Here is a 17,517-nt window from a genome sequence, read left to right as displayed (position 1 = left end):
ATAATAATAATAATAATAATAATAATAATAATAATAGAGTCATAGGCTTCTTGAGTTGGAAGGGACTCCAAGGAGCACTCAATCCAACTCTCTTTTGCAGGCAGGATGACACCATCCAATCCCTCCTGCCAGATGGCCATGCAGTCTCTGCATCATCATAATCATCATCATCATTGAATCATAGGCACCTAGAGTTGGAAGGGACCCCAAGGGCTATCTAGTCCTAACCAATTCTGCTAGGCAGGAACACCACAATCAAAGCCCTCCCAAAAGATGTCCATCTGACCTCTTTCCAAGGCAGCATATTCCACATATGCTTTCTCTCAGCCACACTATTTGGGGCAATGTATCCCACCCCCTCCCGGCAGTAGATAGGGTGATGCTATAGGTTTCTAAAATCCCCAACAGGCAAACAAACGTGCAAGAGGGTTCCAGGAAAGGAAGGGCCCCAGGCTCCAAAGGGAGGGAGGGAAGGAGGGAGGGACAGATGGACACTCATCACCAGCATCTTCATCCCTCCCTCTCTTCCTCCTTCCCTCCCTCCTTCTTCTCTCTACAAAAGGCCGGAGGAGGCGAGTGCTGGCTCTCTATTCCTCCTTCCCTCCTCCTCCTTCCATCCCTTCTTCCATTTGTCGGGGGAGGACGATGGGTGGCGGGAGCCCAGCCGGGGGCCAGTCCCTGCACCAGTCGGTGGGTCTCCTCGCCATCTCGGCAGGTAAGGCGACCAAGGGGTGGGGCAGGCCCGTAGCCAGGATTTCGTTTCGGGGGGGGGGGGGCTAAAAAATTTTCAGGGGGGGTTTCGGGGGGGGACTGAGTTTCGGGGGGGGCTGAGTCTGAGTGAAAGAGGGTCTAGCCTAGCAAACCTTTTGTATCATTACCCCAATACCCCCATACATATGGGATATATTGAGAATGGTGATCAAATCATGATATGAATAAACATAACAGTTTAAATAATGCACTAGTAAGGCCTTTTCGTGAACCACCATGAGAATTTCGGGGGGGGGCTGAAGCCCCCCGAGCCCCCCCCCCCGGCTACATGCCTGGGGTGGGGAAGGGGGTGAGAGGAGGGTCCTCTGGCTCTCCATGGAGCTCTCCCCCGAAAAAGCGGGAAGGAAGGTATTCTTTGAGGGTCCCTTCCTTTTCCCCTATCCCTTCCTAAAAGGGAGTCAGACTAGATGGTCTTTTTGGGTCCCTACCCTTTTCCCTATCCTTTCCTAAAAGGCAGATCAGACAAGATCAGACAAGATGTTCTTTGAGAGTCCCTTCCTTTTCCCTTATCCTTTCCTAAAAGGGGGTCAGACTAGATGTTTTTTGTGTGTCCCTTCCTTTTCCCTTATCCCTTCCTAAAAGGGGGTCAGACTAGATGGCCTTTGAGGGTCCCTGCCTTTTCTCCTATCCCTCCCTCAAAGGGGGTTAGACTAGATGGTCTTTGAGAGTCCCTTCCTTTCCCCCCATACTTTCCTAAAAAGGGGTCAGACTAGATGGTCTTTGAGGGTCCCTTCCTTTTTCCTGATCCTTCCCTTAAAAGATCAGACTAGATGTTCTTTGGGGGCCCCTTTCTTCTCCCTTACTCTTTCCTAAAAGGGGTCAGATTAGATAGTCTTTGTGTGTTCCCTTTTTCCCTATTCTTTCCTAAAAGACAGATGTTCTTTGAGGGTCCCTTCCTTTTCCCTTATCCCTTCCTAAAAGGGGGTCAGACTAGATGTTCTTTGAGGGTCCCTTCCTTTTCCCTTAGCCTTTCCTAAAAAGGGGTCAGACTAGATAGTCTTTGTGTTCTCTTTTCCCCTATCCTTTCCTAAAAAGGCAGGTAATAATGGTCTTTGTGGGTTCCTTCCTGTTCCGCTATCCTTTCCTAAAACGACAGGCCAGACTAGATGGTCTTTGAGGATCCCTTCCCTTTCCATTCTGTGCCCCCTAAAAGGAGGTCATGCTAAATGGTTTTGAGTGTCCCTTCCTTTCCCACTATCCTTTCCTAAAAGGGGGTCAGACTAGAAGGTCTTTGAGGGTCTCTTCCTTTTTCCTGATCCTCCCCTTAAAAGGAGATCAGGCTAGATGTTCTTTGAGGGTCCCTTCCTTTTGCCTTATCCTGTCCATAAAAGGGGGTCAGACTAGATGGTCTTTGAGGGTACCTTCCTTTTCTCTTATCCTTTCCTTAAAAGGGTCAGCCTAGATGATCTGTGTGGGTCCCTTCCTTTTGCTTTATCCTGTCCAAAAAAGGGGGTCAGACTAGATGGCCTTTGAGGAATCCTTCCTTTTGCTTTATCCTGTCCAAAAAAGGGGGTCAGACTAGATAGTCTTTGAGGTCCCTTCCTTTTCCCTTATCCTTTCCTTAAAAGGGATCATAATAGCTGATCTTTGTGGGCCCCTCCCTTTGTATGTAGCCCTACAAATGGAAACTGGAGCCCTACTATCCTCCTATCCCACCAAACGGTTGCAGAATCTTCTGTCTCTGTTGGCTCCCATTCTTTAAATTCTGTTTCAGGCGCTCTGTTGCTCTCGGTGCATTTCTACAGCTTCACGCGGCCGGTGCCTTTGCTCTCCGAAACGGCCCTTGGGGCCCTCCTGCTCTTTATCTCCTGCCTCGTTGGATATGCAGGTGAGGAAATGGATTTTGGCGTTTGTTTTGGGACACTCCGTTTGCCTCCCATGGCCTTGTTTTACCATCGTTGGGTGCTTTTCATTCATTTCTGACTTATGGTGGCCCTGTTATTGAGGTCCGGTGCCCCCAAATCCCTAGTATCTACTTTCAATCAGAAATACAATAGTTGAATCTGCAGAATAACACTAAGGGTTGGGTATAATAGTCAAGCACCACATCATGGGCTTTATAGTTGACCAGAGACAAACCTTATTCTGCTCCTCTTGGGGTGCCTCTCTGTTCCAAAACAACAGTGACAAATGCAAGATACTCCACTTTGGCAGAAAAAATGAAATGCAAAGATACAGAATGGGGGACGATGCCTGGCTCGAGAGCAGTACGTGTGAAAAAGATCTTGGAGTCCTCGTGGACAACAAGTTAAACATGAGCCAACAATGTGATGTGGCGGCAAAAAAAGCCAATGGGATTTTGGCCTCCATCAAGAGGAGCATAGTGTCTAGATCTAGGGAAGTCATGCTACCCCTCTATTCCACTTTGGTTAGACCACATCTGGAATATTGTGTCCAATTCTGGGCACCACAATTCAAGTGAGATATTGACAAGCTGGAATGTGTCCAGAGGAGGGCGACTAAAATGATAAAGGGTCTGGAGAACAAGCCCTATGAGGAGCGGCTTAGGGAACTGGGCATGTTTAGCCTGAAGAAGAGAAGGCTGAGAGGAGATATGATAGCCATGTATAAATATGTGAGAGGAAGTCACAGGGAGGAGGGAGCAAGCTTGTTTTCTGCTTCCTTGGAGACTAGGACGCGGAACAATGGCTTCAAACTACAAGAGAGGAGATTCCATCTGAACATTAGGAAGAATTTCCTGACTGTGAGAGCCATTCAGCAGTGGAACTCTCTGCCCCGGAGTGTGGTGGAGGCTCCTTCTTTGGAAGCTTTTAAACAGGGGCTGGATGGCCATCTGTCAGGGGTGATTTGAATGCAATATTCCTGCTTCTTGGCAGGGGGTTGGACTGGATGGCCCATGAGGTCTCTTCCAACTCTTTGATTCTATGATTCTATGATTCTAATTCTGTTTTCCAAAGCAATTCTCCTGTGCTTCTCCCCTTCCTGCACTTCCAGATCATTCTGATTTTTCTTCATCTTTCCCACACTTCGCCTGGCAATGTTATATTTTTGTGGCAGCCTAGCCACCTACTTGATCCCTTTTTCATCCAAACATCACATAGATCAGGGGTCCCCAAACTACGGCCCGGGGGCCAGATACGGCCCTCCAAGGTCATTTACCTGGCCCTCGCTCAGGGTCAACCTAAGTCTAAAATGACTTGAAAGTACACAACAACAACAACAACAACAACAATCCTATCTCATCAGCCAACAGCAGGCCCACACTTCCCATTGAAATACTAATAAGTTTATATTTCTTAAAATTGTTCTTCATTGTAATTATTGTATTGTTTTTAAGTGTTTCTGCACTACAAATAAGATATGTGCAATGTGCATAGGAATTCATTCATTTTTTTCCAAATTATAATCCAGCCCTCCAATAGTTCGAGGGACTGTGACCTGGCCCTCTGTTTAAAAAGTTTGAGGACCCCTAACATAGATGAACAAGAATAGTAAGTTTATTAGGAAAAGAGTATCTAATAGGGCTGGGCGGTTTCATTTCGTTAATTCGTAATCCGTTAAAAATTCGTTATTTTTTTGTTAACGAAGCGATAACGAACCATTCTGGAGCAACTTAAAAACGAAACGAATTTTTCAATTCGTTTTGTAAATGCTTCGTATTTCGTTATGTATTTGTTTTGTTATTGGTTTGAGGTCGTTTCGTTATTATTTCCGCATGTCTGGGGCAAGTTTTATAGTTGTTTTTTGTTTAATTAGTGAAAAAAAATTATAATATCACACCAACAGTCAACAACAGAGGGAGAGGGAAGCTTCAGAAGTTTTTTTAGCGTTTTGCGCGATCGCGGTCGCCATTAACGAATCGATTCGTTATTGTTTCGTTATTGTTTTGTAATTTTTTTACCATTTACGAAATTTCGTAAATATCGAACTTTTTTTAAGGAAAATTTCGGAATTCTTTTAAATATCGAAACGCAAAAAACCCCAAAAAACGAATCGATTTTAGAAACAAATTTTTCCGTTGTTACCCAGGCCTAGTATCTAATACAGTGTTTCTCAACCTTCCTAACATCGCAACCCCTTAATACAGTTCCTCATGTTGTGCTGACCTCCAACCATAACATTATTTTTGTTGCTACTTCATAATGGTAATTTTTCTACTGTTATGAATCGTAATGTAAATATCTGAGATACAGGATGTATTTTTATTCACTGGACCAAAATACCCAATACGCCCAAATTTGGATACTGGTGAGGTGGGGGATTGATTTTGTCATTTGGGAGTTGTAGTTGCTGGGATTTATAGAGCATTCTGAACTCCGCCAATGATAGAATTGTGTCACGGTGCCAGGGCTCTGCCTTATTCAGGTAGAGATGAACCAAACAAACACCTAGTTTGTATCAAACAGTTTAATTAAACAGCACTTACTTTCTAGCTGTTTTAATAGTCCAAAATATAAAATATAAAGATAGCACTCAGCTACAAAATAAACAAAAACAGATAGCAAAAGCTACACCATAGTCAAAGGATGTCCAGTGATCTAATGCCAAGAGTCCAGGGATCCAAGAATCTATACCGTAGTCCAGGACCGTGGCCAGAAATTTTTTTTTGGGGAGGGTTGAAAATTTTTTGGGGGTGGGGGGGGTTGTTTTGAAAATGGGGGGGGGATTTCAGGGGGGGGGGAGTTGAAACCTGCCTCTTAGCTAACGCTGATTCAAAGAGTACAGCAGGGGGGCAGAGCAGCCTTCAATAGCCACCTCCACCAAGTCTGGCCTCCTTAATGAGAGCATTCAACACCCCCCCCCAACTTGGTTGCTTCATTACATCGGCTATTGCTACAAGTAATGACAGTATGAATAAATTGTCAATATTTGCTTGAGATAGTGCTTGCAGTTCTGGAGGGATTCTTAATTTTTTGCGTCTCATAGACTTAGCATGGGGATTTGGTTAACCAGTTAAAAAGGAAGAGAAGAACAGGCGGAGAGATCTTCAGCTTTCTCTGCCAAAGAGGTTCCTAAGACCATCAGAAATATGTGTTTTTTTGATGATCTTTGGTGACCTCTCTGTCCCTTATGATTCCCCCAGGGGTACCGACCCCCAGATTGAGAAACACTGATCTAATATAAAAACAATTTCAAAATACATCCATGACCCAAATTTCCAGATGCTTAACAAAAAGCAATGACCAACTGTGAATCGTAATTCCAAAAAGCATTTAAGGCAAAAGCAAGAAACTGTAATCCAAGGGTTGTTGCACTTAAACTAGAATTATATCCAAAAGCCTGAAAGCATAAATATCACCATAATCCAAAGGTTTGATACTTGAACTTGACTATATTCCCAAAGGCTTGAAACTAGAAACAAGGCTTGTAATCCAAACAGGAGGCATGGAACTTAAACAGAAAAACAAGATACTGACCCAAGAACAGAATTCCTAACTCAGAGTTCCCAAGACAAGCAATTTGACACATGAAAATCCAACGTTGACCTCTCCACCAAACATTAACTCCAATTCCTTAAGAATATTCCCTCTGGCTCATGACATCTCTCTTTCTCACATCTAGGTTCTCTTTGTTTATCATTCAGTCTCTGGGAATACTGGATTTGTCTGTTTTGCACTATCCCTTCTGATCTGTAAACAGTGGGTTATCTGTAACTCTCCTGTCTCCTTTCAGAGTCAACCCCTGACCGGGTCTTATGAGAATCGCTGCCTTTTTCTCCAACAACAGAGCTACCCAAAACATTCCCATCGTCTCAAAAAACACTTTTACTTTCCCCCACAGAAACATCAGGCTCAACCAGAAAATCCTCATCCTCAAAGGCTTCACAGGCATGAACAGTTTTCCATCTTCTTCACTCTTTTCACTCCTTCCTCTCCTTTCTTTAACCCATTCTTAAAACTTTCTTCTTAAAATCACACTTTTAAAATCTTAGTCTCTTCACTGTTTGGGGTTTTCTAGGGCTTTGTCAGGATCATCCAGTCAGTCTCCAAGACCAAACAGTGCTGCAAACCCAAGTGATAAACACCATGCTTCTCCATTGCGCCCTCCTTGCTCTGCTGATCCTTTCTTTCTCTCTTCGCAGGGGTCCGGAAGTACCTCCAAAACGCCCCCATTTTTGTCTCCCTCTGTCTGACCATCTCAGTCCTTTGGGCCAGCTATGGGTCCATCCAAGTGCTGGCTGGACAAGGGCTCCTCCGTGACGCTGCTGATGTCCGCAATGCGGCTGTTCCGGGGCTGGCAGCCTTCAGCCTGGCCTTGCTTATGGTGGCCATGGTGGGCTTCCTCCAGAGAGAGGCCATCCTGGCTGCAGTGGCCGCCTCCCTTTCCCTGGTGTGCGCCCATGAAGTGGCCTTCTTCTACGATGTCGCATTTGGCTCGGCCGGATCGGCTTTTGGCTGCTTGGCAGTCTGTTTTGTGGGGGGCTACGCTGGCTTGGGTAGAGCCCTCTTCTTCCTCAGCAAGGGGGCCATTGTTTTGCCAGGCACAGACTTGGCTGAAAGAGGGGCCAAGGAGGGGCCAAACACAGCCTCTAATGACTTGATCCCTTTCGGACTCATCCTCAACCTGCTGTCTGCCAGTGTCTTCGGCTGCCAGCTCCTAGGAGTGACCACTGAGCTCTCCCTGGGCCAAGTCCCTTGGCTTTGGGCTGGAGGGCTCTGCCAACTAGGCATCTCTGTCTCCTGCTACCGATCAGGGGATGCCCTCCTGGCCACCTTTTCAAGCTTCACAGCCATCTTGAAGTTTGTGGCCGGCTACTCCCTCCTGGCCTTGCTGTTTGTGCCCAAAGTGCCCACCTTCCCGATCCCATTCTTCGTGGCCTTTGCCCTCCTCTTTGCTGTTTTGGCCATATTCCTTGCCCTTGAGAGCTTAGTTGATAGCATTTACCTCCTCTTCTATGTAGCCTTGTGCATCGCTTTGGCTTCCAGCCCCCATGGCTTTTTTGACAGTGGCCCTCAAGGGGTTTCTGTAGCCATTTTTGTGGCCTCGGCCCTCATGGTTCTGGTTCAGCTTTATAACAGGAGGGCGAGTGTCCGCATCCCTCAGGGAGAGCGGCTGCTCAAGTCTCAGCTCTCGGGCCTCAGTACTTTCAAGTTCTGGGAAGGCGAAGCTTCCCATGCCCCATATTTGGGCTACTCCAAATATGCAGATGCAGAGGCCCTTGGCTATGCTGGCAGTGTATTGGCTTCCTTTGCCATCACAATGTCGATCGAACGGACCTCCCCCCTGAGCACAGTGGTCATCCCTTGTGTGGTGGCGGCCGGAGGGGCTGTGAAGCTCTTGTGTGCCTTTGTAGCCTTCTCTCGCGGCAAGACCTTGGAGAGTGGGATCTTCACCCTCTATGGCTGCTTCTGGGTTATCTGGGGCCTGGCCAGATATGGGGGGTTCTATGGTATGGCCCATGGTGGCGCCCAGGTCCCCATGACCCTTGTCTCCCTCCTGGTCCTCAATGCCTTCCTTGCCTGTGGGACACTTTTCCTGGCCCTCTCCTGGTTTGCCTTGGCCTTGGCCTTCGAGCTCATCATTCTCAGCTTTCTTCTGGATGCTTTGGGTGTCATCCCCGCCGGGTATGACATTGCCGTCACCATCGTCTTTGGACTGGTCAGCTTCTATGGCTTCCTCTCCGCAATGGTCAATGGCACCTTTGAACGGCCTCAGCTTCCCATCGGAAGACCGATCCTGAAGCTTCGTGGCTTTGGAGGAGGAAGCCCCCAGTGTCCTCATCTTCCGGCCAGGAAGGCCTCTTCGGTCAAGCAAGTCGCAGGTCAGGACACAAGCCCCACATTTGGGCCTCGCTTTGTAATGTTACAAACATCAAACAAGTATGGGTTGAATCCCCCTTATCCAAAATACTTACGGCCAGAAGTGTTCCATTTTTCTTAATTTTGCGAGATTTTGAAATAGGCATCATGAGATATCTTGGAGATGGGACCCAAATCTAAACATTATATTTATTTATCTTGGTTGTGAGATAAAAGCAGGATACATACACTACTATTACTTCTTATATACCTTATACACAGAGCCCGAAGGTTGTTTATACACAATATTTTAAATAATTTGGTTCATAAGACAAATCTTGTGTACCATTAGAGAGCAAATTCTCAGCTACCCAAGTGAACAATTTAAGATTTTGGAGCATTTCAAACAGGAGGTTTCTGGATAAGGGATGCTCAACCTTTACTGGGGATTGTCTTAAAACAGTGGTTCTCAACCTTCCTAATGCCAGGATCCCTTAATACAGTTCCTCATGTTGTGGCGATCCCCAATCATAACATTATTTTTGTTGCTACTTCATAACTGTAATTCTGCTACTGTTATGAATCATAATGTAAATATCTAATATGCAGGATATATTTTTATTCACTGGACTAAATTTGGCACAAATACCCGATATGCCCCAATTTGAATACTGGTGGGGTTGGGGGGAATTGATTTTGTCATTTGGGAGTTGTAGTTGCTGGGATTTATAGTTCACCTACAATCAAAGAGCATTCCGAAGTCCACCAAAGATGGAATTGAACCAAACTTGACAACAGAATTTCCATGATGAACAGAAAATACTGCTTCTTGGCAGGGGGTTGGACTGGATGGCCCATGAGGTCTCTTCCAACTCTATGATTCTAAGGGTTTGGTGGGCATTGACCTTGAGTTTGGGAGTTGTAGTTCACCTTCATCCAGAGAACACTGTGGATTCAAACAATGATGGATCTGGACCAAACTTGGCACCAATACTCAATCTGCCCAAATGTGAACACTGCTGGAGTCTGGGGAAGATAGACCTTGATGTTAGGGAGTTGTAGTTGCTGTGATTTATAGTTCACCTTCAATCAAAGAGCATTCTGAACCCACCAACAATAGAATTGGGCCAAAATTCCCACACAAAATCCCCATGCCTTGAAGGGATTCACTGATGTGAGCCTCCCTCCAGTCTCGCACACCCTCCCTCGTCCACACATGTGCACCACTCTGCCATGCGCCAAGTTTGCCTACTCTCCCCTCCTCACTTGGTGTCTCAAAACAGCCCTCCCCTTGGCTCAGAGGTCTGCTAGTCACAGCAGAGGAGGGCTTTTGGTGGGAGGATTCACCATCTGTTTCCAAAAATGAAGAGAAGAGCAGGTGGAGACATCTTCAACCTTCTCTGTCAAAAGAGTCCTAAGACCATCAGAAATACATGTTTTCTGATGGTCTTTGGTGACCCCTCTGAAACCTCCTCATGACCGCCCCTGGGAATCCAGACCCCCAGGTTGAGAAACGCTGACTTAGATAGATTAAAACAAAACTTACATACAATCATACAAAACAAAACCAAAAAACAGAACATCAACAACAGAAAATAAAACACTTTTCCCAGAACAATTCTACTACATCCTAAATATTTTTTTAAAAAAAACCAATAACTATAAGAATAATTATTTTTATTGCCAATATGTATTCAGAGGAAATTTGTCACGATTGCCTTCCTCTGAGGCTGAAGTTCCCCCAATGGGATGGAAGCTCAATCCTTCCTCTAGCCCAATGCTCAATCTTCTACTCCATGCTTGCTCTTGATTTCCATGATCACATTGCAGAACGTGAGCTTTAGACATGCTAGGCGTGTATTTGGGGAATGCTTAGGTTAGTAGAGCAAGCAAAAGCCAAGGGACCCACCAGTGTGGTTCTGGGAACCTGCTTTCTCACCCCATCTTCTCCTTACAGAGATCATGAAGCAAGGTGGGGCTTGTGGGATCCCCACGGACACTGTCTATGTCCTTGCAGCCGCCTGCAACCGGCCGGATGCTGTGGAGAAGGCTTACAAGTAAGGACTCACGATGTCGACACAGCTGGGTTACTGCAGAGACAAAGCAAGGCTGGGAAAGCCAATGGTTGGGAATATTATGAGCCGTAATGTAAGATAAACCACATGTAGTTCATGTTTGATCGCCCACACACTGCCTTGCTGGAGAAAGAAAATATGCCATGCAGGTGAACAGTAAAGAACAAGTAGTTTACTTTTTGTAGTTCAGAACAACATATGTACAATGCGATCAGTTGTATCAACTCACATAACATCCTTTTATGAGAGATTTTAAATCGTCTTTCTTTGTCCATGTGGATAAACTCCATCAGCAGATCATGAAGTGAGAGCACACTCCACACTCTGCCTCTCTTTCTCTCTCTCTGCATCTGCATAGCTCAAGCCTGAAAAATGTAACAGTAACCAAAAGTCCCAGGCTCAGCCATCTCCTCGGGCATTGCCTGACCAATCAGCTTTATGCATCTTATTTTACAGTTGACACACTGTTGGGGATTCCTCATCTTCGGAAGAGGAAGGGGAGCAGAGAAGTGCTCAGGAATTGGAGGGAGAAGAAGAATCAAACAATGAGGGTTTGAAAGTGCCCACATTTCTAGAGAGACAAAAAGAGACAGAGCACAGACAGTGTTTAGCCAGAATAGCTGCTAAAAACGCTGAGCTAATTGGGAGACGCCCTAGCTCCTCCTCCGTGGGGAATTCGGAAGAGGAGCAGAGAAGTGCTCAGGAATTGGAGGGAGAAGAAGAATCAGACAATGAGGGTTTGAAAGTGCCCACATTTCTAGAGAGATGAAAAGAGACAGAGCACAGACGGTGTTCAGCCAGAATAGCTGCTAAAAATGCTGAGCTAATTGGGAGACGCCCTAGCACCTCCTGCGTGGGGAATTCAGGGCTATAAATCAGAGGCAGGAGTAGTCTGCTTTTGCTGGTAACAACGATCCTGATACTGAAGTTTTCACTCCAATGGAATCTACTTTGTGTTTGCCGCTAAGGACTTAGTTCATTGCCCGTTGTCTAATGAAAGACTGGTGTTTCATTAGGGACGTTGTAAGAGACTTTAATTTGTGTCTGGATTAAGACTTCCTTGCTTCTTTTTGCATTTTTCAATTGCATTTGCTCATCCTTTGTGTTTGCTGAAGTAAGCATTTTTCTTTTACTTTCAACGTTGTCTAAAGGCTGTTTTTGAAGGGCAACTCAGGGCACACACACACATTAACTTATTCCCTGTATGCTCCAACAGATTAGTTGGTTGGTGGGTTGGTTTCGCAGACGCATTGGGAGACACCTTGGCATGGTCTCCTCGTTGCCTGTGTGTTGCATTGTCGCTGTGTCTTCCATTCTGCATCTTCTATGTGGGTTGACCCTTTCCTTTCCTTGCCTTTTCCCCCAGCACTAAGCGCCAAGCTGAGGACCGTCCCATGTCCCTCTGGATTTCGAGCCTGAAGCAACTGGAGCCAGTCCAGCACCTCTTCAGCCCCATCCTCTGGGACTTCATGGAGACTGCCTGGCCCTCGCCCATCAGCCTGGTGATCCCTCGAGGTCAGAGAGAAAGAGAGTCAAGGAGGACCTTCCTTGGTGCTCTCTGGTCACACTTCTCTTTGAGAGGTTGCTCCTGGTCTTCCCTGGGAGAGGATGCAGACCAGGAACTGGCCAACTCTTACCTCCTTTTTCCCAATTTAGGAGAATGGCTGGACTACCTGGGCTTGAAGGACTCCGCCAAGTACGTTGGCACTCCGCAGAGCATTGCCATCCGCATCCCGGATTGCTCCGTCACCACCCACCTGATTGACTTGGTGAGCAGGACCCCGGTCTTCTCTTTGCGGCTCTCTATCAAGGAGAGTTGTTTGTGCACTAGACTGTTGCTCTGGAGATGTTCTGCACGCTCAAATGTTCTACTTCACCTCTGCTAAAATTGGCCCTTACTCTTTTTGTCCTGCTTTCCAGGTCGGTCCGATTACGGTCACGTCTGCCAATCCCACCGGAGAAGCGGACACCACCCACCACAACCAGGTGTTTGCCAAGCTGGGCAATAAGGTAAGCTTCACAATGCATTTAATTAAAATCACAATGTAATAAAGTATAATACTACTACTAATAATATGATATTATAATTACATATTTTATATTACATGTAATATTACTAATAATATTACAATAGAATCATAGAATCAAAGAGTTGGAAGAGACCTCATGGGCCATCCAGTCCAACTCCCTGACAAGAAACAGGAATATTGCCTTCAAAGCACCCCTGACAGATGGCCATCCAGCCTCTGTTTAAAAGCTTCCAAAGAAGGAGCCTCCACCACACTCCGGGGCAGAGAGTTCCACTGCTGAACGGCTCTCACAGTCAGGAAGTTCTTCCTAATGTTCAGATGGAATCTCCTTTCTTGTAGTTTGAAGCCATTGTTCCGTGTCCTAGTCTCCAGGGAAGCAGAAAACTAGCTTGCTCCCTCCTCCCTGTGACTTCCTCTCACATATTTATACATGGCTATCATGTCTCCTCTCAGCCTTCTCTTCTTCAGGCTAAACATGCCCAGCTCCTTAAGCCGCTCCTCATAGGGCTTGTTCTCCAGACAATTGGTGTCCAGACAATTGGTGCTCAGAATTGGTGTCCAATTCTGGGCACCACAATTCAAGAGAGATATTGACAAGTTGGAATGTGTCCAGAGGAGGGCGACTAAAATTATTATTTTAGTCGCTCTCCTCTGGACACATTCCAGCTTGTCAATATCTCTCTTGAATTGTGGTGCCCAGAATTGGACACAATATTCCAGGTGTGGTCTAGCCAAAGCGGAATAGAGGGGTAGCATGACTTCCCTAGATCTTGACACTATGCTTCTATTGATGCAGGCCAAAATCCTATTGGCCTTTTTTGCCACCACATCACATTGTTGGCTCATGTTTAACTTGTTGTCCACAAGGACTCCAAGATCTTTTTCACACGTCCTGCTCTCGAGCCAGGCATCCCCCATTCTGTGTCTTTGCATTTTGTTTTTTTCCGCCTAATATAATTGTATTGTAATAATAATAATAATAATAATAATAATCAACTTTATTTATACCCTGCCACCATCTCGGAGCGGCTTACATGGGGCCAAGCCTGGACAACATATTACAGCAAAATAAAACCAAAGAATAAACAACAAAACAACATCATCAAAATTACCAAACCCCCCCCCCCCCCAAAAAAAACAAGAACACAAAGTCATAATTGTATAGTACAATATAGTGATGTATAGCGCTGATTTTGTACTGTGCTCATGGTATAATATATTGTGTGTGTGTGTGTGTGTGTGTATATATATTGTAAGAAGCTCTGAGTACCCTTCGGGATGAGAAGGGTGGCATACAAATGTCGCAAATATAATTAATTAATTAATTAATTAATTTACTCCAGCTCTTGGCTATATTCAAATGAGCTCTCCATGGTGCTGAAACTGTTTTGCAGGAAAGAATTCAGCACCTTGGAGAGCTGGGCTGGCTGGATTGAACCGTGGAATGGATTCCTTGGCACATTGGCACAGAAGCTGCTAGCTAGTCTCACTGGGCTACCCTTAAATGGTGACCCAGAAAAGGTTGTGGGTAGATTAACCTCTCTTCTTGCATAGGCCTGGAGAAGCTGCCACAACAAGCAATCTAGAGGTCAAAATGCTGAGAAACAGATCTGTAGCCAAAAACAACAGGCAATGGGAATAGCAGAAACCCCCTGGTCACCATCCTGTGCTCTTTCTTTTGCAGGTGGATGCTGTCTTATGTGGGGGCCCTTCTCCAGAGAACATTGCCTCCACAGTGGTGGACTGCACCAAGCTCGAGAGCGGGAATATTGGCTTCTTCCGAGTTGGCATTGTCCCCAAAACCCAGGTTTGTCGCACTCCTTCCTGTTCTTTGGCCTTTCTTTGTCTAACCTTCAGGTCCCACCAAATATGGTACAGGAAGTGGCACACATTGACCATTTGCCCAAATGTTGGCTGGAATCTTTCTATGACTCAGGCCCTCTGAGCCAATGGGATTTGTACAGTTCAGTGGCCAATTCAATGGGTTTCCTTTAGGTGGAGCAAACTCACGGATTTTTGTAAGGATGCCCAGGATTTTGGGATGCAAAATAGCCAGGGCAACCAGAAATGACAAGTCTCTGTCATGGAGGAAAAAGGAGGAGGAGAGGAAAAAACGGAGGTGGAAGAAGAAGAAAAAGAGGAGGAGAAAAAGAGGAATGGGAGGAAGAGGAATAAGAGGAGGCAAGGAAGGATGAGGAGAAAAAGAGGAAGAGAGGGAGGAGGAAAATGAAGAAGAGAAGGAAGAAAAAAAGGAGGAAAAGGAGGAAGAGCAACAAGAGGGCAACCAGAAGCCACAAGTCTCTGTCATGGATGGAGGAGGAGGAGGAAGAAGAGGAAGAGGAAAAGAGGAAGAGGAATAAGGGGAGGAAAAGAAGGAGGTGGAAAAAAAGAGGAAGAGGGGGAGGAGGAGGAGCAAAAGGAAGGAGAGAAGGAAGAAGAAGAGGAAGAAAGGAGGAGAAGAAAAAGAAGAAGAGGAGGAGAATAAGTGGAGGAAAAGGAAGGGGAGGAGGGAGAAAAGGAGGAGAAAAGGTGGAAGAGGAGGAAGAGGAATAAGAGGAGGAAAAGAAGGAGGAAAAAGAAGAAGAGGAGGAAAAGGAGCAGGAGCAACAGGAGGGCAACCAGAAGTCACAAGTCTCTGTCATGGAAGGAGGAGGAGGAGGAGAAGAGGAGGAGTAAAAGGAGGAGGAGAAGAAAAAAGAGGAAGAAGAGGAGGAGGAATAAATGGAGGAAAAGGAAGGGGAGGAGGAAGAAGAGGAGAAGGAAAAGAAGGAGGAGAAAAAGAGGAAGAGGAGGAATAAGAGGAGGAAAAGAAGGAGGAGGAAGAAAAAGAGGAGGAGGGGGGAAAGGAAGAAGAGAAGGAAGAAGAGTAGGAAAAGGAGGATGAGCAACAGGAGGGCAACTAGAAGCCACAAGTCTCTGTCATGGAAGGAGGATGAGGAGAAGAAGAGGAGGAAAAGGAGGAGGAGAAGAAAAAGAGGAAGAGGAGGAGGAATAAATGGAGGAAAAGGAAGGGGAGGAGGAGGAAAAAAAGGAGGAGAAAAAGAAGAAGAGGAGGAAGAGGAATAAGAGGAAGGAAAGGAGGAGGAGGAGAAAAAGAGGAAGAGGGGGAGGAGCAGGAGCGAGAACAGTGGACATTGCAGCGCCACCATCCCTCACATTAATAATGACTCCCACATCAACTAGAGAGTAAAGCCATTCTCCAAGGCACTGGGCTTAGTTGGGAATTGGGATCATCACCTTAGAGAACATCTTGAGTAAAATTGGTGTGATGTCCCCACTTGGTTGATATGGAGCCCCAGCCTCATGGCCTCCTAAAGAGGGAAGAACTTTGCCAACACTATCTTCTTCTTCCTCCCTCCATGACAAGAGGGAGAATGTGTGTGATTGCATGTCTAAATCATCTGTATGACTGTTTTTATAAAGCCAAGCAGTTCTCTCAGGAAGGAAGTAGCAGTGTGTTGAGATATCAACTTCCATTTCTCCTTCAGCTTCCTCTAAAAGCTCTTTCCATCTTTGCTTCCCTCCTCAGGTCCTTCAGATCTTTGAACAAGTGCAGAAGAAGCATCAATTGGGTCCTGTGAACAATGGCACCACAGCAATGGAGGATAGCACTGAGGACCTGCAGAATGGCATCCATGCGCCAGGGGAGCCTCCCATGGAGGCTGATGAAGCATGCCACCCGGAAGAGGCAGGGTCTTCTTCCTGAGCAAAGCTGGTTGAGAGGGACCAGCCTTCAGACGGACCCCAAAGCCATTGGTCGCAATGAAAGAGAGACTCCATCCTCGCTCTCTTTCCTTCGACATCAAATCCTCATGGTTTTGTTTTTGAGCATCAATGGTGTTCCCATAAAACAACATTATGGACAACTATGCATTAAGGGCTGGTGCCTTTGGAGTAGTGAATCCGCTGTGGGTTTTGATCCAAATTTGAAGCTGAAACCCACTTGCAAAGCTATGCAACCTTTGCAGGAGAGTCTTTTCAATGCAAGAAGGGCAAGGCAGTTGTCCTCTTTTATTCTCCTTTTTAAATACTTTTAAATACTGGTGGTGCAGTGGGTTAAACCACTGAGCTGCTGAACTGGCTGACCAAAAGGTCAGGGGTTCAAATCCAGGGAGAAGGGTGAGCTCCCACCGTTAGCCCCAGCTTCTGCCAACCTAGCAGTTTCTAACATGCATATGTGAGTGGATCAATAGGTACTACTCAGGTGGGGAGGTAATGGCGCTCCATGCGGTCATGCTGGCCGCATGACCTTGGAGGTGTCTAAGGACAATGCCGGTTCTTCAGCTTAGAAATGGAGATGAGCACCAAGCCCCAGAGTAGGACATGACTGGACTTAATATCAGGGGAAAACCTTTACCTTTACCTTTACCTTTACCTTAAACATGTTTAAAGCACAGCTGCATTTCATAGGATAGCTTATTTATTTAGTTTTTTATATAAAACACCAATTCCCCACTGTTTTTAGATCTTTTCATGACCAACCTTAGAACTTATACTGGGTGAAAGGCGAGAGATAAATAAAGAGCAAATAAAACAAAATAAATGAAACAGTTGTGTTTGATTCATGTGTCTCTGTCTGTATTATAAGACTATTGAACCCAAAGATATGAAATAACCCAGGGTCATTTTGGGAACAAAGCATGGCCCAAATGCCACTTTTCACAGTTGCTATTCCAGAAATGTCAAAATTAAATGGAATGTCAGGATACATCATGTATCATCCATATAAATAAAAATGTAAATGAACGTTTGTGAATGACCTCAAAACCCACAAAATACTTCACCGATTACTTCAAAATTTGGACCCAACATAGCATTCGAACAGGTGAATGTTTTTATGTATTCACATACCTACTATTGTATAGATGTCACACCTGTGACAGGTAAAATATACTTGGCATCAAAAACAGCGCCATCTGCTGGATGTCCAAGCAACACATC

The 17,517-nt window shown here is 45.6% G+C and overlaps 1 protein-coding gene across 1 annotated transcript; it reads left to right on the top strand.

Moving 5' to 3' along the window:
- The first annotated feature begins 255 nt into the window (after positions 1–255).
- Positions 256–17,096, top strand: LOC132763138 (uncharacterized). Its single transcript, XM_060756527.2, has 9 exons — positions 256–715; positions 2,486–2,599; positions 6,815–8,494; positions 10,429–10,528; positions 11,913–12,061; positions 12,203–12,315; positions 12,467–12,556; positions 14,261–14,383; positions 16,106–17,096. Exons 1-9 carry the CDS (start codon positions 646–648, stop codon positions 16,280–16,282), a joined length of 2,616 nt encoding a protein of 871 aa, XP_060612510.2. The 5' UTR covers positions 256–645; the 3' UTR covers positions 16,283–17,096.
- The last annotated feature ends 421 nt before the right edge of the window (positions 17,097–17,517 follow it).

This window comes from Anolis sagrei, chromosome 10 (assembly GCF_037176765.1).
Source record: "Anolis sagrei isolate rAnoSag1 chromosome 10, rAnoSag1.mat, whole genome shotgun sequence".
Taxonomy (NCBI): Eukaryota; Metazoa; Chordata; class Lepidosauria; order Squamata; family Dactyloidae; genus Anolis; species Anolis sagrei.
This window is presented reverse-complemented; position numbering and strand designations above follow the sequence as displayed.

Excerpts from the sequence above, each read along its gene's own strand:
- LOC132763138 (XM_060756527.2), top strand. The coding sequence starts at position 646 with ATGGGTGGCGGGAGCCCAGCCGGGGGCCAGTCCCTGCACCAGTCGGTG. Across the intron at positions 2,600-6,814 it reads CTGCCTCGTTGGATATGCAG|GGGTCCGGAAGTACCTCCAA; the intron begins GTGAGGAAATGG and ends CTCTCTTCGCAG. Across the intron at positions 8,495-10,428 it reads TTCGGTCAAGCAAGTCGCAG|AGATCATGAAGCAAGGTGGG; the intron begins GTCAGGACACAA and ends TTCTCCTTACAG.